The following is a 19,555-nucleotide window of genomic DNA, read 5'->3' on the forward strand; positions in this document are numbered from 1 at the left end:
CCCACAGCACAGCTACTGAAAACGAAGCGAACGTACTACTACCCATCTCACGTGACGTCACTTTACGCACACCCCCCCCCCCCCTCCTCCTGAGTCCTGCTCTGTCTGACGTGTTAATATGTGACTGTGCACGCTCTTCTGGACCCGGAACTACCGGAAGCACGAACATGGCGACTGGACAACAGTGGGTGCTGGTTGAAATGGTGCAGGCTTTCTACGAGGTGAGGTTTGGGGGGGGGGGAATCGCGCAGAGCTAGAGTCCTGGCCTTGCTGTGCGAACTGGGGGTTGTTAGGCGTTTGCGAGGTCAGCGTAGCTTCCAAGTGAAACTTTTCAAGTGGCTGGATTTAGTTTTCATGTTGCTTCCTTGATTGGTAGTTAGGGATTGTAGAACGCATCCTGACGTCACAGCTAGTGATTTCACTTTATGCTTTGTCTAGAAGACTACAAATCCATGAGAGACGTATGTGTTAGGCGGTGAGAGTCAGATATTTACGGACGGGGAGAGGGATCTCGGGGTGATAGTATCTGAAGATCTGAAGGAGACGAAACAGTGTGACAAGGTGGTGGCCTTAGCTAGAAGGTTGCTAGGTAGTATAGAGAGAGGTGTGACCAGCAGAAGAAAGGAGGTGTTGATGCCCCTGTACAAGTCGTTGGTGAGGCCCCCACCTGGAGTATTGTGTTCAGTTTTGGATAGGGTTACCATTTTGTGTCCTCTGAAAAAGAGGACACATGTCACGCCCCTACCCCGCCCCCGCCCCGCCTCATACCCCGCCCCCGCCACGCCCCCTTCGGGTCCTCGTTACGCCCCTCTATTCCCCGCCCCCCGTCACATGGTTCCCCCCCCCCCTCACATATTCCCCCCCTCACTTACTATCTAGCCCTGGTGGTCTAGTAGGGTCTTCTCTTCGGGGCAGGAAAGAGCCCCCTCTTTCCTGCCCGGAGCGCTGCCTGTCCTTGCCTGCTGCATCCTCCTCGGTCTGGCTGGAGATTCAAAATGGCCACCGAGAGTTGAAGTGGCCTCGCGAGAGTTCAACTCTCGGCGGCCATTTTGAATCCCCAGCCAGACCGAGGAGGATGATAGACAGGGGAGGCAGCGCTCCAGGCAGGAAAGAGGGGGCTCTTTCCTGCCTCGAAGACGTCACTAGACCACCAGGGAACATGGTAAGGAAGGGGAGGGGACGGGAGTAGGGTTACCATGGCGCCGATCGCCCGCCCACACGCACGCGCCTGCCCGCACCCGCGCCCACGTTTGTCCAGAAATCCGGACAAACGTGGGTGCAGGCAAAATCCGCCGGACGCCCCGGACATGCCCTCAAAAAGAGGACATGTCCGGGGAAATCCGGACGAATGGTAACCCTAGTTTTGGAGGCCCTATCTTGCTAAGGATGTAAAAAGAATTGAAGCGGTGCAAAGAAAAGCAATGAGAATGGTATGGGATTTGCGTTACAAGACGTATGAGGAGAAACTTGCTGACCTGAACATGTATACCCTGGAGGACAGGAGAAACAGGGGTGATATGATACAGACGTTCAAATATTTGAAAGTTATTAATCCGCAAACGAACCTTTTCCAGAGGTGGGAAGGTGGTAGAACTAGAGGACATGAAATGAGATTGAAGGGGGGCAGACTCAAGAAAAATGGCAGGAAGTATTTTTTCATGGAGAGAGTGGTGAATGCTTGGAATGCCCTCCCGCGGGAGGTGGTGGAGATGAAAATGGTAACTGAATTCAAACATGCATGGGATAAACATAAAGGAATCCTTTTCAGAAGGAATGGATCCTCAGAAGCCTAGCCAAGATTGGGTGGTAGAGCCGGTAGTGGGAGGCGGGGCTAGTGCTGGGCAGACTTCTACGGCCTGTGCCCTGAAAATGACAGATACAAATCAAGGTAAGGTATACACAGAAAGTAGCACATATGAGTTTATTTTGTTGGGCAGACTAGATGGACCGTGCAGGTCTTTTTCTGCTGTCATCTACTATGTTACTATGTCCCGTGGCCTGTAAATGACCGGGGGGTGATAGCGAATGTTTATTATAATGTATGAAAGGATTCATTTTTCCCCACTTTTAAGATGATGGTTTATTGTATTTGATATATACCGCCTCATGTTAGGATAATAAAGTGGTTTACAATAATCTGAAGTAGTCACCACTCCTTTTCTCTGCTGTTACTAATGTGCTTGATCATTTTGTTTCACCTTCTCATGATTTGTGAGTTGTCCCTGCCCTTAGTTTTGTGGACTGCTGAGCTTTAGATTGGTTTTGTTATGCTATATATTTATTTTCTTACTATTCAGGCGATTTTTCTGTGTATTGTGTAAATAGAAAAATAAAATTTTAAATAGTAAAAGTAAAGGTTAATGGATTTGATATACACATTTTTGTGGTACAACCAAAGCAGTTCACATTGTTTTCAGGTACTTTCTCTGTCCGTAGATGGCTTAGGCTTATAATCTAAGTTTTTGTACCAAGGGTTAGGTGACTTACCAGGATCGCAAGGAGCTGCTATGGGAATTATGCCCTGTTCCCCAGGTTGTCAACCTGCTGTACTATTAGGCTACTTCTCCACTCCATAGTACTTAATAGTGATCTAGCTGTTTGTCCCCTCTTGCCTGCTGAATTGATAAAATAGGCATATAGGTTTATTGCAACTGTCATGTAATATGGGAAAAGCTGTCGCCTGAGATGGATGAAGCTCTTTCCCCTCCCCCTCAATTCAGAAAGCTGCTGTGGACTTAACTGTGTGGTTACTGCAGGTTTAGTGCGCTGAGCAATGTAGAGAGGGACTGAGCGTGGGTGTTAACTCACATGCCTGCTTATAATCGAAAGAGAAAAACGCCTATATTGTGACCCAAATCGGGAGATAGACGTTTATCTGCCAAAAACGAATAAAGCGGTATAATCAAAAGCCGAATTTGGACGTTTTCAACTGCACTCCGTCGCGGATGCGGACAACGTTGATGGGGGCGTGTCGAAGGCGTGGTGAAGGCGGAACTGGGTCGTGGTTATCTGCCGATCAGAGATGGGCGCCTTTCGCCGATAATGGAAAAAAAATATGCGTTTTTAGCGAGAATTTAGGGCACTTTTCCTGGACCCTGTTTTTCCACGAATAAGGCCCCAAAAAGTGCCCTAAATGACCAGATGACCACTGGAGGGAATCGGGGATGACCTCCCCTGACTCCCCCAGTGGTCACGAACCCCCTCCCACCACAAAATATGCCGTTTCACAACTTTTTATGTTCACCCTCAAATGTCATACCCACCTCCCTGGCAGCAGTATGCAGGTCACTGGAGCAGTGGACTTCAGGCAGGTGGACCCAGGCTCATCCCCCCTCCCCCCACCTGTTACACTTGTGCTGGTAAATGGGAGCCCTCCAAACCGCCCCCCAAACTCACTGTACCCACGTGTAGGTGCCCCCCTTCACCCCTTAGGGCTATAGTAATGGTGTAGACTTGTGGGCAGTGGGTTTTGAGGGGGATTTTGGGGGCTCAACACCCAAGGGAAGGGTGCTATGCACCTGGGAGCTGTTTTACCTTTTTTTTTTTTTTTTGTAAAAGTGCCCCCTAGGGTGCCCGGTTGGTGTCCTGGCATGTGAGGTGGACCGGTGCAGTACGAATCCTGGCCCCTCCCACGAATAAATGTCTTGGAGTTATTCGTTTTTGAGCTGGGTGTTTTCGGTTTCCATTATCGCTGAAAAACAAAACCGCCCAGCTCAAAAAAAGATAAACGTCCATGTTTTTTCGAAAATACGATTCGGTCCGCCCCTTCACGGACCCGTTCTCGGAGATAAACGCCCATGGAGATAGGCGTTTCTGTTCGATAATGCCCCTCATGGCGTACATGGCCACACAAATTAAAATGAATACTGATGAGGCTATTAAGCATTCTGTGGCAATTCAGAGAGAGAAACAGGGTCTTTTGACACGTTTACCATGATAATTTTTTTTTTTTTTTTTGCCAGTTCCGGGGCAACGTAGAAGGGTTCACAGAGAGGATTTCGTGCCAGCTTTTGAGATTTAACTGCCAGTTTTGTCTTCTTTTGCAACCAGAAGGAAACCCCTGAAAGGTTCAGAGGCAAATGGGAGGTAAAAGATATGTGCAAGTGTCCCAACAAAACCAAAAGTGAACGCACACATCAAACTGTTCTGTGCCAAAATATGTGTTTTGCAAAAATTTTATGTGTGAGCAGTTTTTGCTGGGCTCATATTTAGACGTAGAAGAATAGGTCCCGATGTGTGCTGACACAGTGGATTTTGTTTGGACACGCACACAAAAAAACTGGTTATCATGAAACCTTTATGCACATGTCCAGCATGCTCCCCGTGCCATTACCCACAAGTTTTCAGTGCATAAAATTTGTGATGACATGGTATTATGCTCTCAGTAGAAGCCACATGTATAGCTGTACTGCGAACCTTTCTGTATCACCCCCTAAAGTTTCTGTGTACTAAACGTTTTCTCCCATGTTGCAGCTGTGTGAGAAAATGCTAACATTTGTGCTTGTATGAAGTCCAACATGAATTCAGTTGTCCTAGCAGGACCTCTGAGAGAATCTTCGGTTATGCTGACTTAAGCTCATATGTGTACTCTGAATAATGCTTGTTCATGTGCAGTATCTCAGTATATGCTACCTTTTTGGGAGCTTTCTGTTTGATTCACTGCTGTAATTGTTGTCAGTTCTATAAACTTAACCACTTGTAAGTGTTGAAGTCTGGTTGACTTTCTTTTTCGGTCATTTGTTGTTTAGGTACATGAGCTTGCTTACAGCTCCCCGCACATAATTTGCTCAGAAACTGCTATATGTGTGCTTAAAAACCCAGAAAATATTTACAATCCAAGAAGCTCTATCTTTTAAAATACTAATCCTCAAGGCTTCGACTCCTGATTTGTCACTTCCTCCTAAATATGCCAAACTGTTTAACTTAATGATTTCTCTTGCTCTTCATCTGATTGCATTGCATTGGAAGAATAATCAGCTTGTTTCATATCACGATTGGTGGAATCTGCTGTGTTCTTATAGGCGATATGAGGAACTGGCTGTCATAAGAGTTGGTTGCATCTACTCTTTCCATAGAGCATGGTCGCTGCTAGACAACTATGTGACTTGTGAAGGGAATTAGCTCTCTAAATTATGTTGCGCATACTGTCCTGTTTTATTTTTATCAGCTCACTGACCTGTATGTTTTTAGGGTTTTTTTTTTTTTTTTTTTCCTCATTGTTCCATATTATATGCTGTTATATGTTTTTGTAAATATTATGTTGCTTTAAAATCAATAAATAAAGTTTAAAAAAAAACCTGAGAGTTGATAAACACATAGACTTCCTTTACAAAGCGGCGCTACCTATTAGCGGCTCACTGAATGTGAAGAAGCCCATTCGGTTTCCCGTTAGTTTCTTCACATTCAATGCATGCTAATCAGTGGTGCCCTTAGAATTTAGGTCATTATGAGCTCCTTTTACATTCTCCTGCCCTCTTCACCTTTATCTTTGCTTCCCCGCTTCTTGGCATCTTTTGTGCGTGTTCACTGGTTTCTTGAATTTTGATAGCTTTTGCCTCTATCGCCATCTCTAGGGGACTGCTTCATGCGTCCACTATCCTTTCTGAGGAAGAATACTTTTTGCATTATTCTTTTGCTCTCTTCAGTTTCTTTATCCTTTTTGTTCTGACCTAAAATGTAATGTCAATTAAAAAAAAATATTTGTAGGTGTTTGAAGCAGTGACCTTTTATTGGCTACTAGTAAAAAAAGGCCCGTTTCAGTCAGAAATGAAACGGGCGCTAGCAAGGTTTTCCTCGGAGTGTATGTGTGAGAGATGGAATGTGTGTGTCAGAGAGAGAGACAGAGTGTGTGTGTGTTTGTGTCAGAGAGAGAGTGTGTGTGAGACTCTGTGTGTGAGACTGTGTGTGTGTGTCAGAGAGAGTGTATATCAGAGTGAGTGTTTGCCCCCAACCCCTCTCTCTTAGGGCCCACCCCCCTCTTTCTCTCTCAGGGCCCTCCGCCTCCCCCCTTTATGGTCTGAGGACCCCTTTCCACCCCCACCTCTCTGGTCTCAGGACCCCCCCTCCCCTGCCCCCCCTCCAGCCATCCATGTCCAGCGAACCTCTTCTTCCCCTGCAGCCACCCATGTCCAACAACCCTGCTCTCTCACATGCCCCCCCTCCAGCCACCCAGGTTGTCGTCCCGATCCTCTCGCACCCACCATCTTGGCAGAGCCGGCACTCCGGAAGCTGCCCCGCGAAGTGGAACGCCGGCCATCTTGCCAGAGCCGGCGCTCCAGAAGCCGCCCCAATCCTCTCGGCCCCGCGAAGTGGAGCGTCAGCCATCTTGCCAGAGCCGGCGATCCAGAAGCCACCCCGATCCTCTCGGCCCCGCGAAGTGGAGCGCCAGCCATCTTGGCAGAGCCGGCGCTCTGGAAGTCGCCCCAATCCTCTCTTTCTGGCCGCAGGATTCCTCGCGGCCGGGCTCCTCCTCAAACAGGCCAGCCAACTGGAGGCTTCCCTTGCCAGCTGACTGCTGGAGCCCTCGCCCTACCTCCTCTGCATAATGGCAACGGTGACGTCAGGAACGGTGACGTCAGCCTGACTTCGGAGCCTAGCTCAGCAACTCCGAAGGAGGCACGGACACAGGCAGCTACTTTAGAACGTTGGCGGTGAGAATTATTATATAGGATTGTACAGTTTGTGGCAACACAGTGGGTTCTGGGCCAGGGTTCGATACATTCCAGACAGTGACCAAAACTCCTAAGAAAACTGATGTACATCTCATCTACTCATCATTCACAACAGGCTCTGCTGGCCCCCTTTTCATCCCCATCAAAACAGCCAAAAACTCATAACCACTCTTCAGGAACAGCTGTCTTGCCCCTGTTCTCATAAGGCTGAGAAACACAGAGCAGGGCATTGTCTTCCAGAGAAGTAACCTCACACTTCTGTTAATCCTTGCTTGGTTGGGATGGATAGATTTTCCCAGAAGTATAGCTGTGTATCCTTAGACTGGCATTGAATAGACGAGGTGCTCACTGGCTTTCACATTTTCCATGACTGAAGCTGTGTCTCACAGGTTTTCAACCCAGTCCAGTGGTCTAGGCAAGAGCCTTTCATGTAGCTGTGAACCAGTCAGTTTGCACATTGTCCATCCCTGATTTGAAGTCTCCGTGCTCTAGTTTTCTGTGTACAGTGAGAGAAAAATGTGTGTTCACACGTACATGTTTCGTGCATACATATGGGGAGACTGTGGTAAACAGTCTTTTTTTTTTTTTTTTAACTGTCATACTTAGAATAATTGAATCCCTCATTGCATTGGATATGGTGTTTCATTTTAAGAAAATTATCACTAGCAGTACTACAGTGCTTTGCAAGGACTCTCTTTAATGTGTCCTAGTAGCTGCTACACAGTCTACGTCTCTCGGGGTATTTGTTCCTCCCACTAGCCCTAGTTATGGCCAGACAGATTTGGATAGGCTGAAGTGGGTAGTTACAGAACAAGGCAGGCAGATTTCTATGGTCTGTGCCCTGAAAATGGAAAGGACAAATAAATATCAAGTATACATATGTAGTATCACATTATACCTTATACTATGAGTTTATCTTGTTGGGCAGACTGGATGGACCGTGCAGGTCTTTATCTGCCATTATCTACTATGTTGTATGGGTCATCATAGTAACATAGTAGATGACGGCAGAAAAAGACCTGCACGGTCCATCCGGTCTGCCCAACAAGATAAACTCATATGTGCTACTTTTTGTATATACCTTACCTTGATTTGTACCTGTCATTTTCAGGGCACAGACCGTATAAGTCTGCCCAGCACTATCCCTGCCTCCCAACCACCGGCTCTGGCACAGACCGTATAAGTCTGCCCAGCACTATCCCTGCCTCCCAACCACCGGCTCTGCTACCCAATGTCAGCTAAGCTTCTGAGGATCCATTCCCTCCATTCATCCATTGAAGATTTCTTCTTTGATACTTATAGGCATATTTTCAAAGCACTTAGCCTTCCAAAGTTCCATAGAAACCTATGGAACTTTGGAAGGCTAAGTGCTTTGAAAATGAGCCCCTTAGCCATCTTGATCTGAATGTATGTTGTAGCAAACTGCTTTCTTTATTTTATTTTATTTTATTTATTTGTTACATTTTGAATATTATTATTTGACAGCCCAGGCCTGACTTAAGGCTCAGGATCTAAAAATGACAGGAAAAGTACAGGCCTTTAACTGTAATCTGAACTCTGAAGTTCCAGTAAGCTCCTGAGCTATTGGGACACACCATGCAGCAAAATAAGGAAGGAGCTAGAGTGTAAAAACCTCATAAAAAGGAAGACATGGTTTACTAACTTGCAGAGTGGCATGAATGTGGCAAAAGGGTAGTAACAGATGTTTTTGAGAAACAGATGGCTTCATGGGAAGATGACCAGGTGGTGTTTTGAGGAAGATATGGTCAAAAATGTAGAAATGACTGGCTTTGCAAGAACATGGCTTAGTCTTCCAGTAAGGGGTGGTCTTTTGCTAGCTTTTCCAGTAAACACCCATTACCATAGCCAATCAGTGTTGACTATGACAATAACATAGAACCAATCAGGTGTGCTTATCGGTATCCAGAGTGGACCTATAAAAATGAGTGTACTTCCTACTTCAAGTCAGAGGGGCGGCCACTCTCTATGAGAAACCAATGCACGGTATCTGAATTGGCAAGGTAATTGCTTTCTCATAAGCTTTGAGTCTTTTATATTTACTATACTTGGCTTTGAGCAGTGAAATATAACATTAAAGACTCAGTCCCTATGTGTAGCTGGGGTACTATAGTCCAATAACCAATTGAGTTGTACTTCTCATCACAAATGGTGTTCTGTAGATTGTACTTACAGAGCAATGACTAATTGTAATTATACTTGGCGGTTAAGAAATAAAATTATCTGATTGATAACTCATGTCTACTGTTCTTCCCTGATTGTTTTCTCCTTAACCATTCAGAGCTAGTGCACAGCTCTGGTAATTGTGGAGTCTACATAATACGAGGTAATTAAGCCAGAAGCAGCCTGGGATGGGGTTCATTCATCCCTAAGATAGCGGTAGATCCGCTGCACTGGGAGGAATACATCTCACCCTAAAACTGTACATTTTTGGTGTCCCCGACTGCTAATAGTCTCTGCTTTGATCCCGGGGGGTGGGGGGGGGGGGATTTATGACAAAATTTACTCGTCGGGAGAGGATTTCCTTTGAGTAAATTTGGTTTTCTCATATTCTTCAGTCCTTTGACTTCCAGCTGTTCTTTGAAATCACCGCAGCGCATGCTTATTGCAGTTTAGAATGGCTTACTGTGGGAGTCACTCGGGTGTCTTGCATAAGTTATCTGCACACACTACCCACACAGTAAAAATATTTTTTATTTTTTGTTGGAGGGGATGTGGAGGGGGGGGGGGGAGGGAGGATGAAGAGTAGGCATTCCTGTCCACTTTACTGCATGCTAACTGGTTAACACAGGATTACCACATGAGCCCTAACCGCCTACAAAATAGGTGCTGGTAAGTGCCTCCGCAGTAATTCTTTTTAATGGTTGCATGCTAATGGCAAGCAAGCCAAACACAGCGAAGGTGACAAAAATAGGATAACAGATGATGTCCAGTATAAGGAAGCTTTATTCAAAACATCCATTGTACTGGACATCGTCTGTTATCCTATTTTTGTCACCTTCACTGTGTTTGGCTTGTTTTGAGACTGTGAGGGGTCTGTTCTTCTGTTTATATTTCTGGTCATGCTAAATGGCACCATTAGTGCATGAAAACCAACAAAAGTGGAGAAACTTAGCACCGCTGCGTTTGACTTTTCTTCCAGTTTTAATTGTCTTTTTAAGCTTATGCTTGGCGCATTTGCCTGTCATTAGCCTTTCTAAAGGCTTGATTTGGCTGCCTTGCTTATGGTGTTCCATTCATTGCCTTACACAACAAACAGACTTCTGAAGCAGGCGTTTCTCAACGAAACATGGCTCCGTGTCGAGTCTTTTTAACTTTCTTTTAATTACTCGCCTCCACGGTGTCTTGGAAGTGTCCTGTTGATCTCGCTACTTTTTTGCTGTTCTACCATCAGTGCATGGCCTTTTCCGGCTGCAGCAAAAATGGCCTTAGCATGCGGGAAGAACCCACATAAGGGCACACTAAGGCCACTTTTTCTGCAGTTTAGTAAAAGGATCCCTAAATGACCTCATGCCTGTTGACTGCATTCAGTCACTTTCTGAATATTTTTTCTACACCTGAAAGTAATAAAACATTTTTCAATTTAGATTGAATTATGCCCCTGAATTCTGCATTTTGTCTTTAATTTTAGAGATAGTGGACCTTAGCTTAAGAAAAGGAATCCTTTATAGCAGGCTTTTCCAACTTTTTCTATCAGGGGGTCCACATTTTATATTTTGTAACATTCTGAGGGCCAAAGCACACAGAAGTCTCTCTCTCTCATATCTACCCCCCAGCCTTCACCCAGAATCTCTTTCATGCTTGCAACCTATTCGCCTCACCTGGTTTCAGGTGCAGAAGAAACAGTGGGACTCCTGCTTCCTCGCACTGGCTCGGCTTACTGGAATCTCGGGTTGGTTTTGCAGTTTCAAGTCGCGTGAGAAAGCCAAGTCATGGCAGGGAAGCAGGAATCTCGCTGTAAGCACCACATGAATTTCTGAGCGACTGTGGGCCAGATGTAAGTACTTGGTGGGCTGAGTTCTGTCCCCCAGGCCATAAATTCGACAAGGTTCTCTATGCACAGGTGTAACAGTGAGCAAAATGGTCTATGGTTTATTTAATTTTAATATACTGTTCTTCAAAGCAAATTAGCCAGCAGCAGAGCTGTTTCCAATAAATAGGAAACAGAGAGAAAAGAATAAAAGTGATAGAATAACAAACAGGGACAATAAGACAATAAAGGGACAAGCAAAGGGGAAGAAATAGATCACACAACAGGAGCTGATTACTTTGTTTAGATTTGCTCTTACCTTTTTCAGTAGTAGCTCAAGGTGAGTTACATTCAGGTACACTAGATATTTCTCTGTCCCAGGAGGGCTCACAATCTAAGTTTGTATCAGATTAACTCAAGAGATTCTCAACCCAGTCTTCAGGACACACGTTTTTCAGCATATCCACAATAAATATACGTGAGAGAGATTTGCATGCAAATCTAACTCGTGAATATTCATTGTGAGTATCCTGAAAACCGAGAACCCTTCTTCTAGAAGCAAAGTTAAGTCACAGGAAAGCCCCATCTTGGTCTTTTAGAACATACGTGCTTGTAGGAAGAGAGTGCCTTGTCAATTTTTTAAGAGGCACTAACGTAGAAGTACATTAAAACATGCTTTCAGACCATTCCTGAGGTCATCTGAAGAAGGTACCTTTATGGTCTGAAGCTCTGCTGTACTACAACATCCCTCTATACTGGTGGAATACAAGGTAGCCAGGGACAAAACAGCCGCTAGAACTGTTTTAAGAGAAAATCATTTACCGTTTGCTTGTTTAATTCCAGGCTCCTGCCTATCATCTTATTCTGGAAGGCATTCTAATTCTCTGGATTATCAGACTTCTTTTCTCGAAGACCTACAAGCTTCAAGAACGCTCTGACCTCACAGACAAAGTAAGGAGCTGGAGACCTGAGCTTTTGTATCTGTCGCGTTCCTTGGATTTCTGTTTTAAGCAGACTTGTTGCTGCAGGAACACTCTGGGGCTCATTTTCAAAGCACTTAGACTTACAGTGTTCCATAGTTTATTATGCAGCTTTGTATGTGCTTTGAAAATATGCCTCTCTGTGTCTCGCTTCTTCTGCATCTCTTTATTTTTTTTATTCAGATACTGAATGAGATGCATCAATAGGGTTTTGCTTGTCATTAAAGAAAAATGATTTATTAAGGAAATACATTTGCATATCAAATGCTTTCTGTTTTGCCTGATTAAAAATGTTCAAAGCAAGTCATGCTTTATGGTGGTTAGTACTAATGCAGTAGTATTTTCACTTTGATTTAGAGTTATTTTCTTTTGAAAATAAGATATTCAATGAAAATAATCTACTGCTTTGACATTTGTTTTCTTGCTACTGCAGAATCCCACGTGCAGCAGGCTAAAAGTAAAGTTTATAATAAGGTGCATTCACTTTGGGGAAAATGACCATAAAGTGCTACTTTGGGTAGCAGAATATTTTTGCCTGTTGGCCCATGTGTGTATGTTTCTTTTAGGGGGGCCTCTTAGGTATTATGAAACTGTCCTACGGTGAGGCAGTGAAGAAGTAGGTTATGTGGTGGGTTGGGGCGAGGAAGGCCTAACCTTCACATTTTCAATAATTTATCCCCCTTTTTAGAAAGCCGCAGGGCAATGCTGATGCATTACTGCACCGGCAGCCACTAGCATGGCTTTTTAAAAGGGGAGATTACTGAGTAAAGACCAGAACAACTGCATCTTCTTCCTGGAAGCTATTCAGATGACAAAAACTTTGAGTAAAGGAGAACTATGGTAGGAAAAGTCAAGCTTCCCACCCACTGTGACATCTCCATTTCCACACGTGTGCTGGCTGTCTCTTGCTTGGCCCTTCCTCTTCCTTTCCCACAGTCCTGTTCTTTCATCACCTAGGGCCCTGTTTACTAAACCGCGCTAGATGTGCGTTAGTTCTTTTAGCGCGCGCTAACTGTGTAGGCGCCCACAATATTCCTATGGGTGCCTACACAGCACGCGCACTAATTTTGTGCACGCGCTAAAAACGCTAGCGCGCCTTTAGTAAACAGGGCCCATATTATGGGTTCTCCGAGGACAAGCAGGCTGCTTGTTCTCACGACTGGGTGACGTCCGCAGCAGCCCCCACCAACCGGAAGAAGCTTCGCGGGCGGTCCGCACGCGGGGCACGCCCACCGCGCATGCGCGGCCGTCTTCCCGCTCGTGCGTGACCGTTCCCGCCAGTCTTTTCTTTTCCGCGCCTGAGGAGAGTCGTGCCGTCGCCGCTCTCCCTTCGCAGCCCCGGAAAGACCGTCGCGTTTACGCGATTTTGTTTAACTTTCGTTTTATTCGGTTACCGTGTGCTCCAGTTTTTCTTTTCTTCAAAAAAAAAAAAAAGAAGAGCACGCGCTCCTTTTTCCCTCGTTTCTAGCGAGGGCGTCGCGTTGCGGCCTTGTGGCCGCGCGATCGATTTATTTTTTCGAGGTGTGATTTCCGCCACCATCGACGACTTTAACTTCGCCGACGCGATTTTTCCGTCGATGTCCTCGAAGGTCCCGAGTGGATTTAAGAAGTGTGGTCGGTGCGGCCGGCCGATCTCGCAGACCGACGCCCACGCTTGGTGCCTCCAGTGCCTCGGGCCGGAGCACAATATCAAGTCATGTTCTCTGTGTCTCGGTCTCCGGAAACGGACTCAGGTTGCGAGGCAAGTTCTGCGGGACCGCCTTTTTGGAACTTGCGCCGGCCCCTCGACGTCGACTTCGACGGCATCGGTATCGACGCCCGGTCCTTCAGTACCGGTATCGATGCCCGAAAAATCGGCACCGATGGCATCGACCCCAGGAGAACAGGTCCCGTCGGTCCGCCGGTCCTCCGGTGAGGGTAGAGGTGAGAGACCGCGTGGGCAGTCGGCCCCGGTCACTCCTTCAGCCCGTGGCCCTCGGGACCGAACCCTGTCTGACCCGGTTCCTCGGGACCAAGGGGGATCGACCTCCTCCTCCTCCATACCACCCGGCACCGGTGATGGGCACCGTAAGAAGGCAAAGAAGCACCGTCACTGGTCGCCCTCGACGCATCCGGCTCTCGGTACCGGAGAGGAGTCGACGCCGAAGTGTCCGCGTTGAGAGGAGAGGTCCCCCTCGGTGGTGGAGGTACTGCCACGTCAGGGTCCCAGCACTTCGGTGCAGTCTCCTGGACCTGAGCAGCTTCCGGCACCGATGCCTCTACCGGCCCCCACGTCTTTCCCGACAGCGGGCCTGGACGAGTGCCTCCGAGCCATCCTTCCGGGGATCCTGGAAGGGCTGATGCGCCAGGCTGTGCCGGCGCCGGGGGTGCTTGCGCCCTCGGTGCCGATGACTGTGGCGCCGGCGAGCTCTAGCCCGGTGCCGAGGCTGTCGACGCCGCCGCCACTTGCGGCGCCGGTCTCGACCGCCACGCAGGTGGAGTCCCCGTCGACGTCGATGGAGGGAGCTTCGTCCCCGCCGGCGCGGGAGTCCACCGCTCGACGACATCGAGGCCTCGGCGCCTCGACGTCGAGCTGGGCCCGGTTCAGGACTGAGCTACATGAGCTTATGTCCGATACCGAGGAAGAGGCCTCGTGGGGGGAAGAGGAGGACCCCAGATATTTCTCCTCAGAGAAGTCTGCGGGTCTTCCCTCGGACCCCACACCTTCACCTGAGAGGAAGCTCTCGCCTCCTGAGAGTCTCTCTTTTGCCTCCTTTGTGCGGGATATGTCTATTTGCATTCCCTTTCCCGTGGTCTCTGTGGATGAGCTGAGGGCTGAGATGCTCGAGGTCCTCGACTATCCATCACCACCTAAAGAGTCCACCACAGTGCCGCTGCACAATGTCCTCAAGGAGACACTGCTTCGGAACTGGATGCGACCATTATCTAATCCCACCATCCCCAAGAAAGTAGAGTCCCAGTACAGGATCCACTCGGACCCAGAGTTAATGCGGCCACAATTGCCCCGTGACTCGGCGGTCGTGGATTCTGCTCTCAAGAGGGCACGGAGTTCGAGGGATACCGCCTCGGCGCCCCCGGGGCGGGAGTCTCGCACTCTGGACTCGTTTGGGAGGAAGGCCTACCAATCCTCCATGCTCGTGACCCGCATCCAGTCATACCAGCTCTATACGAGCATCCACATGCGGAACAATGTGAAGCAGCTGGCGGACCTGGTCGATAAGCTCCCGCCGGAGCAGTCCAGGCCTTATCAGGAGGTGGTCAGGCAGCTGAAGGCGTGCAGAATGTTCCTGTCCAGGGGTATCTATGACACCTGTGACGTGGCATCTCGTGCTGCGGCCCAAGGTATAGTGATGCGCAGGCTCTCATGGCTGCGTGCCTCTGACCTGGACAACCGCACCCAGCAGAGATTGGCCGATGTCCCTTGCCGGGGGGATAACATTTTTGGTGAGAAGGTCGAGCAGCTGGTGGACCAACTGCATCAGCGGGAAACCGCCCTCGACAAGCTCTCCCACCGGGCGCCTTCAGCATCCACCTCAGCAGGTGGACGTTTTTCCTGGGCCCGGCAGGCTGCGCCCTATTCCTTTGCAAGGCGTAGGTACACCCAGCCGGCCCGAAGGCCTCGTCAGGCACAGGGACAGCCCCAGCGCGCTCGTTCTCGTCAACAGCGTGCGCCTAAGCAGCCCCCTGCGCCTCCACAGCAAAAGCCGGGGACGGGCTTTTGACTGGATCCACGAGAACATAGCCGCCCTCAAAGTGTCCGTACCGGACGATCTGCCGGTCGGAGGGAGGTTAAAATTTTTTCACCAAAGGTGGCCTCTTATAACCTCCGACCAGTGGGTTCTCCAAATAGTGCGGTGCGGATACGCCCTGAATTTGGCCTCCCTGCCACCAAATTGTCCTCCGGGAGCGCAATCTTTCAGCTCCCATCACAAGCAGGTACTTGCAGAGGAACTCTCCGCCCTTCTCAGCGCCAATGCGGTCGAGCCCGTACCACCCGGGCAGGGATTCTATTCCAGGTACTTCCTTGTGGAAAAGAAAACAGGGGGGATGCGTCCCATCCTAGACCTGAGAGGCCTGAACAAATTCCTGGTCAAAGAAAAGTTCAGGATGCTTTCCTTGGGCACCCTTCTGCCAATGATTCAGAAAAACGATTGGCTATGTTCCCTGGATTTAAAGGATGCATACACTCACATCCCGATACTGCCAGCTCACAGACAGTATCTCAGATTCCGCCTGGGCGCACGGCACGAGTGTTTACAAAGTGTCTCGTGGTGGTGGCGGCGTATCTACGCAAGCTGGGAGTGCACGTGTTCCCATATCTCGACGATTGGCTGGTCAAGAACACCTCAGAGGCAGGAGCCCTCCGGTCCATGCAGTGCACTACTCAACTCCTGGTTGTGATAAATTACCCAAAGTCCCATCTCCAGCCAACCCAGTCTCTGGAATTCATAGGAGCTCTGCTGAATACCCAGACGGCTCAGGCCTTCCTTCCCGAAGCGAGGGCCAACAACCTCTTGTCCCTGGCTTCGCAGACCAGAGCGTCTCAGCAGGTCACAGCTCGGCAGATGTTGAGACTTCTGGGTCATATGGCCTCCACAGTCCATGTGACTCCCATGGCTCGTCTTCACATGAGATCTGCTCAATGGACCCTAGCTTCCCAGTGGGTTCAAGCCACCGGGAATCTAGAAGATGTCATCCGCCTCTCCACCAGTTGCCGCACTTCATTGCTCTGGTGGACCATCCGGACCAATTTGACCCTGGGACGTCCATTCCAAATTCCGCAGCCCACGAAAGTGCTGACGACGGATGCATCTCGCCTGGGGTGGGGAGCTCATGTCGATGGGCTTCACACCCAGGGTCTGTGGTCCCTCCAGGAAAAGGATCTGCAGATCAACCTCCTGGAGCTCCGAGCGATCTGGAACGCACTGAAGGCTTTCAGAGACCGGCTGTCCTACCAAATTATTCAAATTCGGACAGACAATCAGGTTGCAATGTATTACACCAACAAGCAGGGGGGCACCGGATCTCGCCCCTTGTGTCAGGAAGCCGTCGGCATGTGGCGGTGGGCTTGCCAGTCCGGCATACTCCTCCAAGCCACATACCTGGCAGGTGTAAACAACAGTCTGGCCGACAGACTGAGCAGAGTCATGCAACCGCACGAGTGGTGGCTTCATTCCAGAGTGGTACGCAAGATCTTCCGAGAGTGGGGCACCCCCTCGGTGGACCTTTTCGCCTCTCAGACCAACCACAAGCTGCCTCTGTTCTGTTCCAGACTACAGGCCCACGGCAGACTGGCGTCGGATGCCTTTCTCCTCCATTGGGGGACCGGCCTCCTGTATGCTTATCCTCCCATACCTTTGGTGGGGAAGACCTTACTGAAGCTCAAGCAAGACCACGGCACCATGATTCTGATAGCGCCCTTTTGGCCCCGTCAGATCTGGTTCCCTCTTCTTCTGGAGTTGTCCTCAGAAGAACCGTGGAGATTGGAGTGTTTTCCGACTCTCATCTCGCAGAACGAAGGAGCGTTGCTGCACCCCAACCTTCAGTCCCTGGCTCTCACGGCCTGGATGTTGAGGGCGTAGACTTCACTGCGTTGGGTCTGTCTGAGGGTGTCTCCCATGTCTTGCTTGCCTCTAGGAAGGATTCCACTAAAAAGAGTTACTTTTTCAAGTGGAGGAGGTTTGTCGTTTGGTGTGAGAGCAAGGCCCTAGAACCTCGTTCTTGCCCTGCACAGAACCTGCTTGAATACCTTCTGCACTTGTCAGAGTCTGGCCTCAAGACCAACTCAGTAAGGAATCACCTTAGTGCGATTAGTGCTTACCATTATCGTGTGGAAGGTAAAGCCATCTCTGGAGAGCCTTTAGTCGTTCGATTCATGAGAGGCTTGCTTTTGTCAAAGCCCCCTATCAAGCCTCCTACAGTGTCATGGGATCTCAACGTCGTCCTCACCCAGCTGATGAAACCTCCTTTTGAGCCACTGAATACCTGCCATCTGAAGTACTTGACCTGGAAGGTCATTTTCTTGGTGGCAGTTACTTCAGCTCGTAGGGTCAGTGAGCTTCAAGCCCTGGTAGCTCATGCTCCTTATACCAAATTTCATCACAACAGAGTAGTGCTCCGCACCCACCCAAAGTTCCTGCCGAAGGTGGTGTCGGAGTTCCATCTTAACCAGTCAATTGTCTTGCCAACATTCTTTCCCAGGTCGCATACCCGCCCTGCTGAACGTCAGTTGCACACATTGGACTGCAAGAGAGCATTGGCCTTCTACTTGGAGCGGACACAGCCCCACAGACAGTCCGCCCAATTGTTTGTTTCTTTCGACCCTAACGGGCTAGGGGTCGCTGTCGGGAAACGCACCATCTCCAATTGGCTAGCAGATTGCATTTCCTTCACTTACGCCCAGGCTGGGCTGGCTCTTGAGGGTCATGTCACGGCTCATAGTGTTAGAGCCAAGGCAGCGTCAGTGGCCCACCTGAAGTCAGCCACTATTGAAGAGATTTGCAAGGCTGCGACGTGGTCATCTGTCCACACATTCACATCACATTACTGCCTCCAGCAGGATACCCGACGCGACAGTCGGTTCGGGCAGTCGGTGCTGCAGAATCTGTTTGGGGTGTAAATCCAACTCCACCCTCCAGGACCCGAATTTATTCTGGTCAGGCTGCACTCTCAGTTAATTGTTCTTCGTAGGTCAATTTCTGTTATACCCTCGCCGTTGCGAGGTTCAATTGACCTGGGTTCTTGTTTTGAGTGAGCCTGAGAGCTAGGGATACCCCAGTCGTGAGAACAAGCAGCCTGCTTGTCCTCGGAGAAAGTGAATGATACATACCTGTAGCAGGTGTTCTCCGAGGACAGCAGGCTGATTGTTCTCACCTACCCTCCCTCCTCCCCTTTGGAGTTGCGTTTTCATGTTGTTTCTTGCTTGTCATTCAACTGGCGGGAACGGTCACGCACGAGCGGGAAGACGGCCGCTCATGCGCGGTGGGCGTGCCCCGCGTGCGGACCGCCCGCGAAGCTTCTTCCGGTTGGTGGGGGCTGCCGCGAACGTCACCCAGTCGTGAGAACAATCAGCCTGCTGTCCTCGGAGAACACCTGCTACAGGTATGTATCATTCACTATAAAGTAGAATGGAGTTTTGTTTAACCCATTGATCCAGGTGTATGAGGCTGTGGGGAATTCAGCTTATATATATTTATATTGAGATGACCTTTAAAAGTTGCATTTTTGGCTTCCTGTCTCAGATGTGCACTCGCATATCGTGGTACTGGATTGCATTCTGGTCTCTCGTGACTGTGGTAGGCAGTTTTCTTTAAATTAAAAAAAATATATATATATCCTGGTGAAATTGTGTCTAGAATAACAGAATCCCTGATTGCATTGGGTATATTACATTACAGTTAGAATTTATAGACCGCACATGCCAGAATTTAGTTCAGTGCAGCTTAAATACCAAGAATAGAACAAACCCTAGATCATACAAAATATTAACACTTTATAACTGAACCTAGTTCATAATAAAACAAATTTGTGAAATAGCCAAGTTTTTTAACAGTTTTCAAAAACTCTTATAGTTGGTTTCAAAATGTAAATATGTAGGCACTCTGTTCCACCATTTTGCTGCTTGGTATGAAAATAAAAGAGAAAATTCTGACTTATAAATGAGAACCCAACATTTTTTTAAATTTTATTTATTTATCATTTTACTTAATTACATTCACATTTAGCACATAAATGTAAGGAAATACAGAAATTAATATAAAAAGGAAAACATTTTCTCTCAACAATATATATTTACATAATTGTCCACAATTGGAAGATCCAAGATCAGGAAAACAATCTTAAAGAAAATAAGAAAAACTCAAAATTGTTAATCTTACTCTTCACATTTTCTGAGGGAGGAAGGTTAATCGGTTATT

The 19,555-nt window shown here is 48.2% G+C and overlaps 1 protein-coding gene across 1 annotated transcript in view; it reads left to right on the top strand.

The window, feature by feature from the left end:
- The first annotated feature begins 127 nt into the window (after positions 1-127).
- The window catches only part of SPTLC1 (serine palmitoyltransferase long chain base subunit 1), a 143,746-nt gene continuing 124,318 nt past the window's right edge, over positions 128-19,555 (top strand). Inside the window, exons 1-2 of the mRNA XM_030193599.1 lie at positions 128-221; positions 11,503-11,610. Coding sequence (XP_030049459.1) covers positions 168-221; positions 11,503-11,610 — 162 coding nt within the window. The 5' untranslated portion in view covers positions 128-167. The remainder of the gene's footprint in view (positions 222-11,502; positions 11,611-19,555) is intronic.

The sequence above is a fragment of the Microcaecilia unicolor genome, chromosome 2 (genome assembly GCF_901765095.1).
Source record: "Microcaecilia unicolor chromosome 2, aMicUni1.1, whole genome shotgun sequence".
NCBI lineage: Eukaryota > Metazoa > Chordata > Amphibia > Gymnophiona > Siphonopidae > Microcaecilia > Microcaecilia unicolor.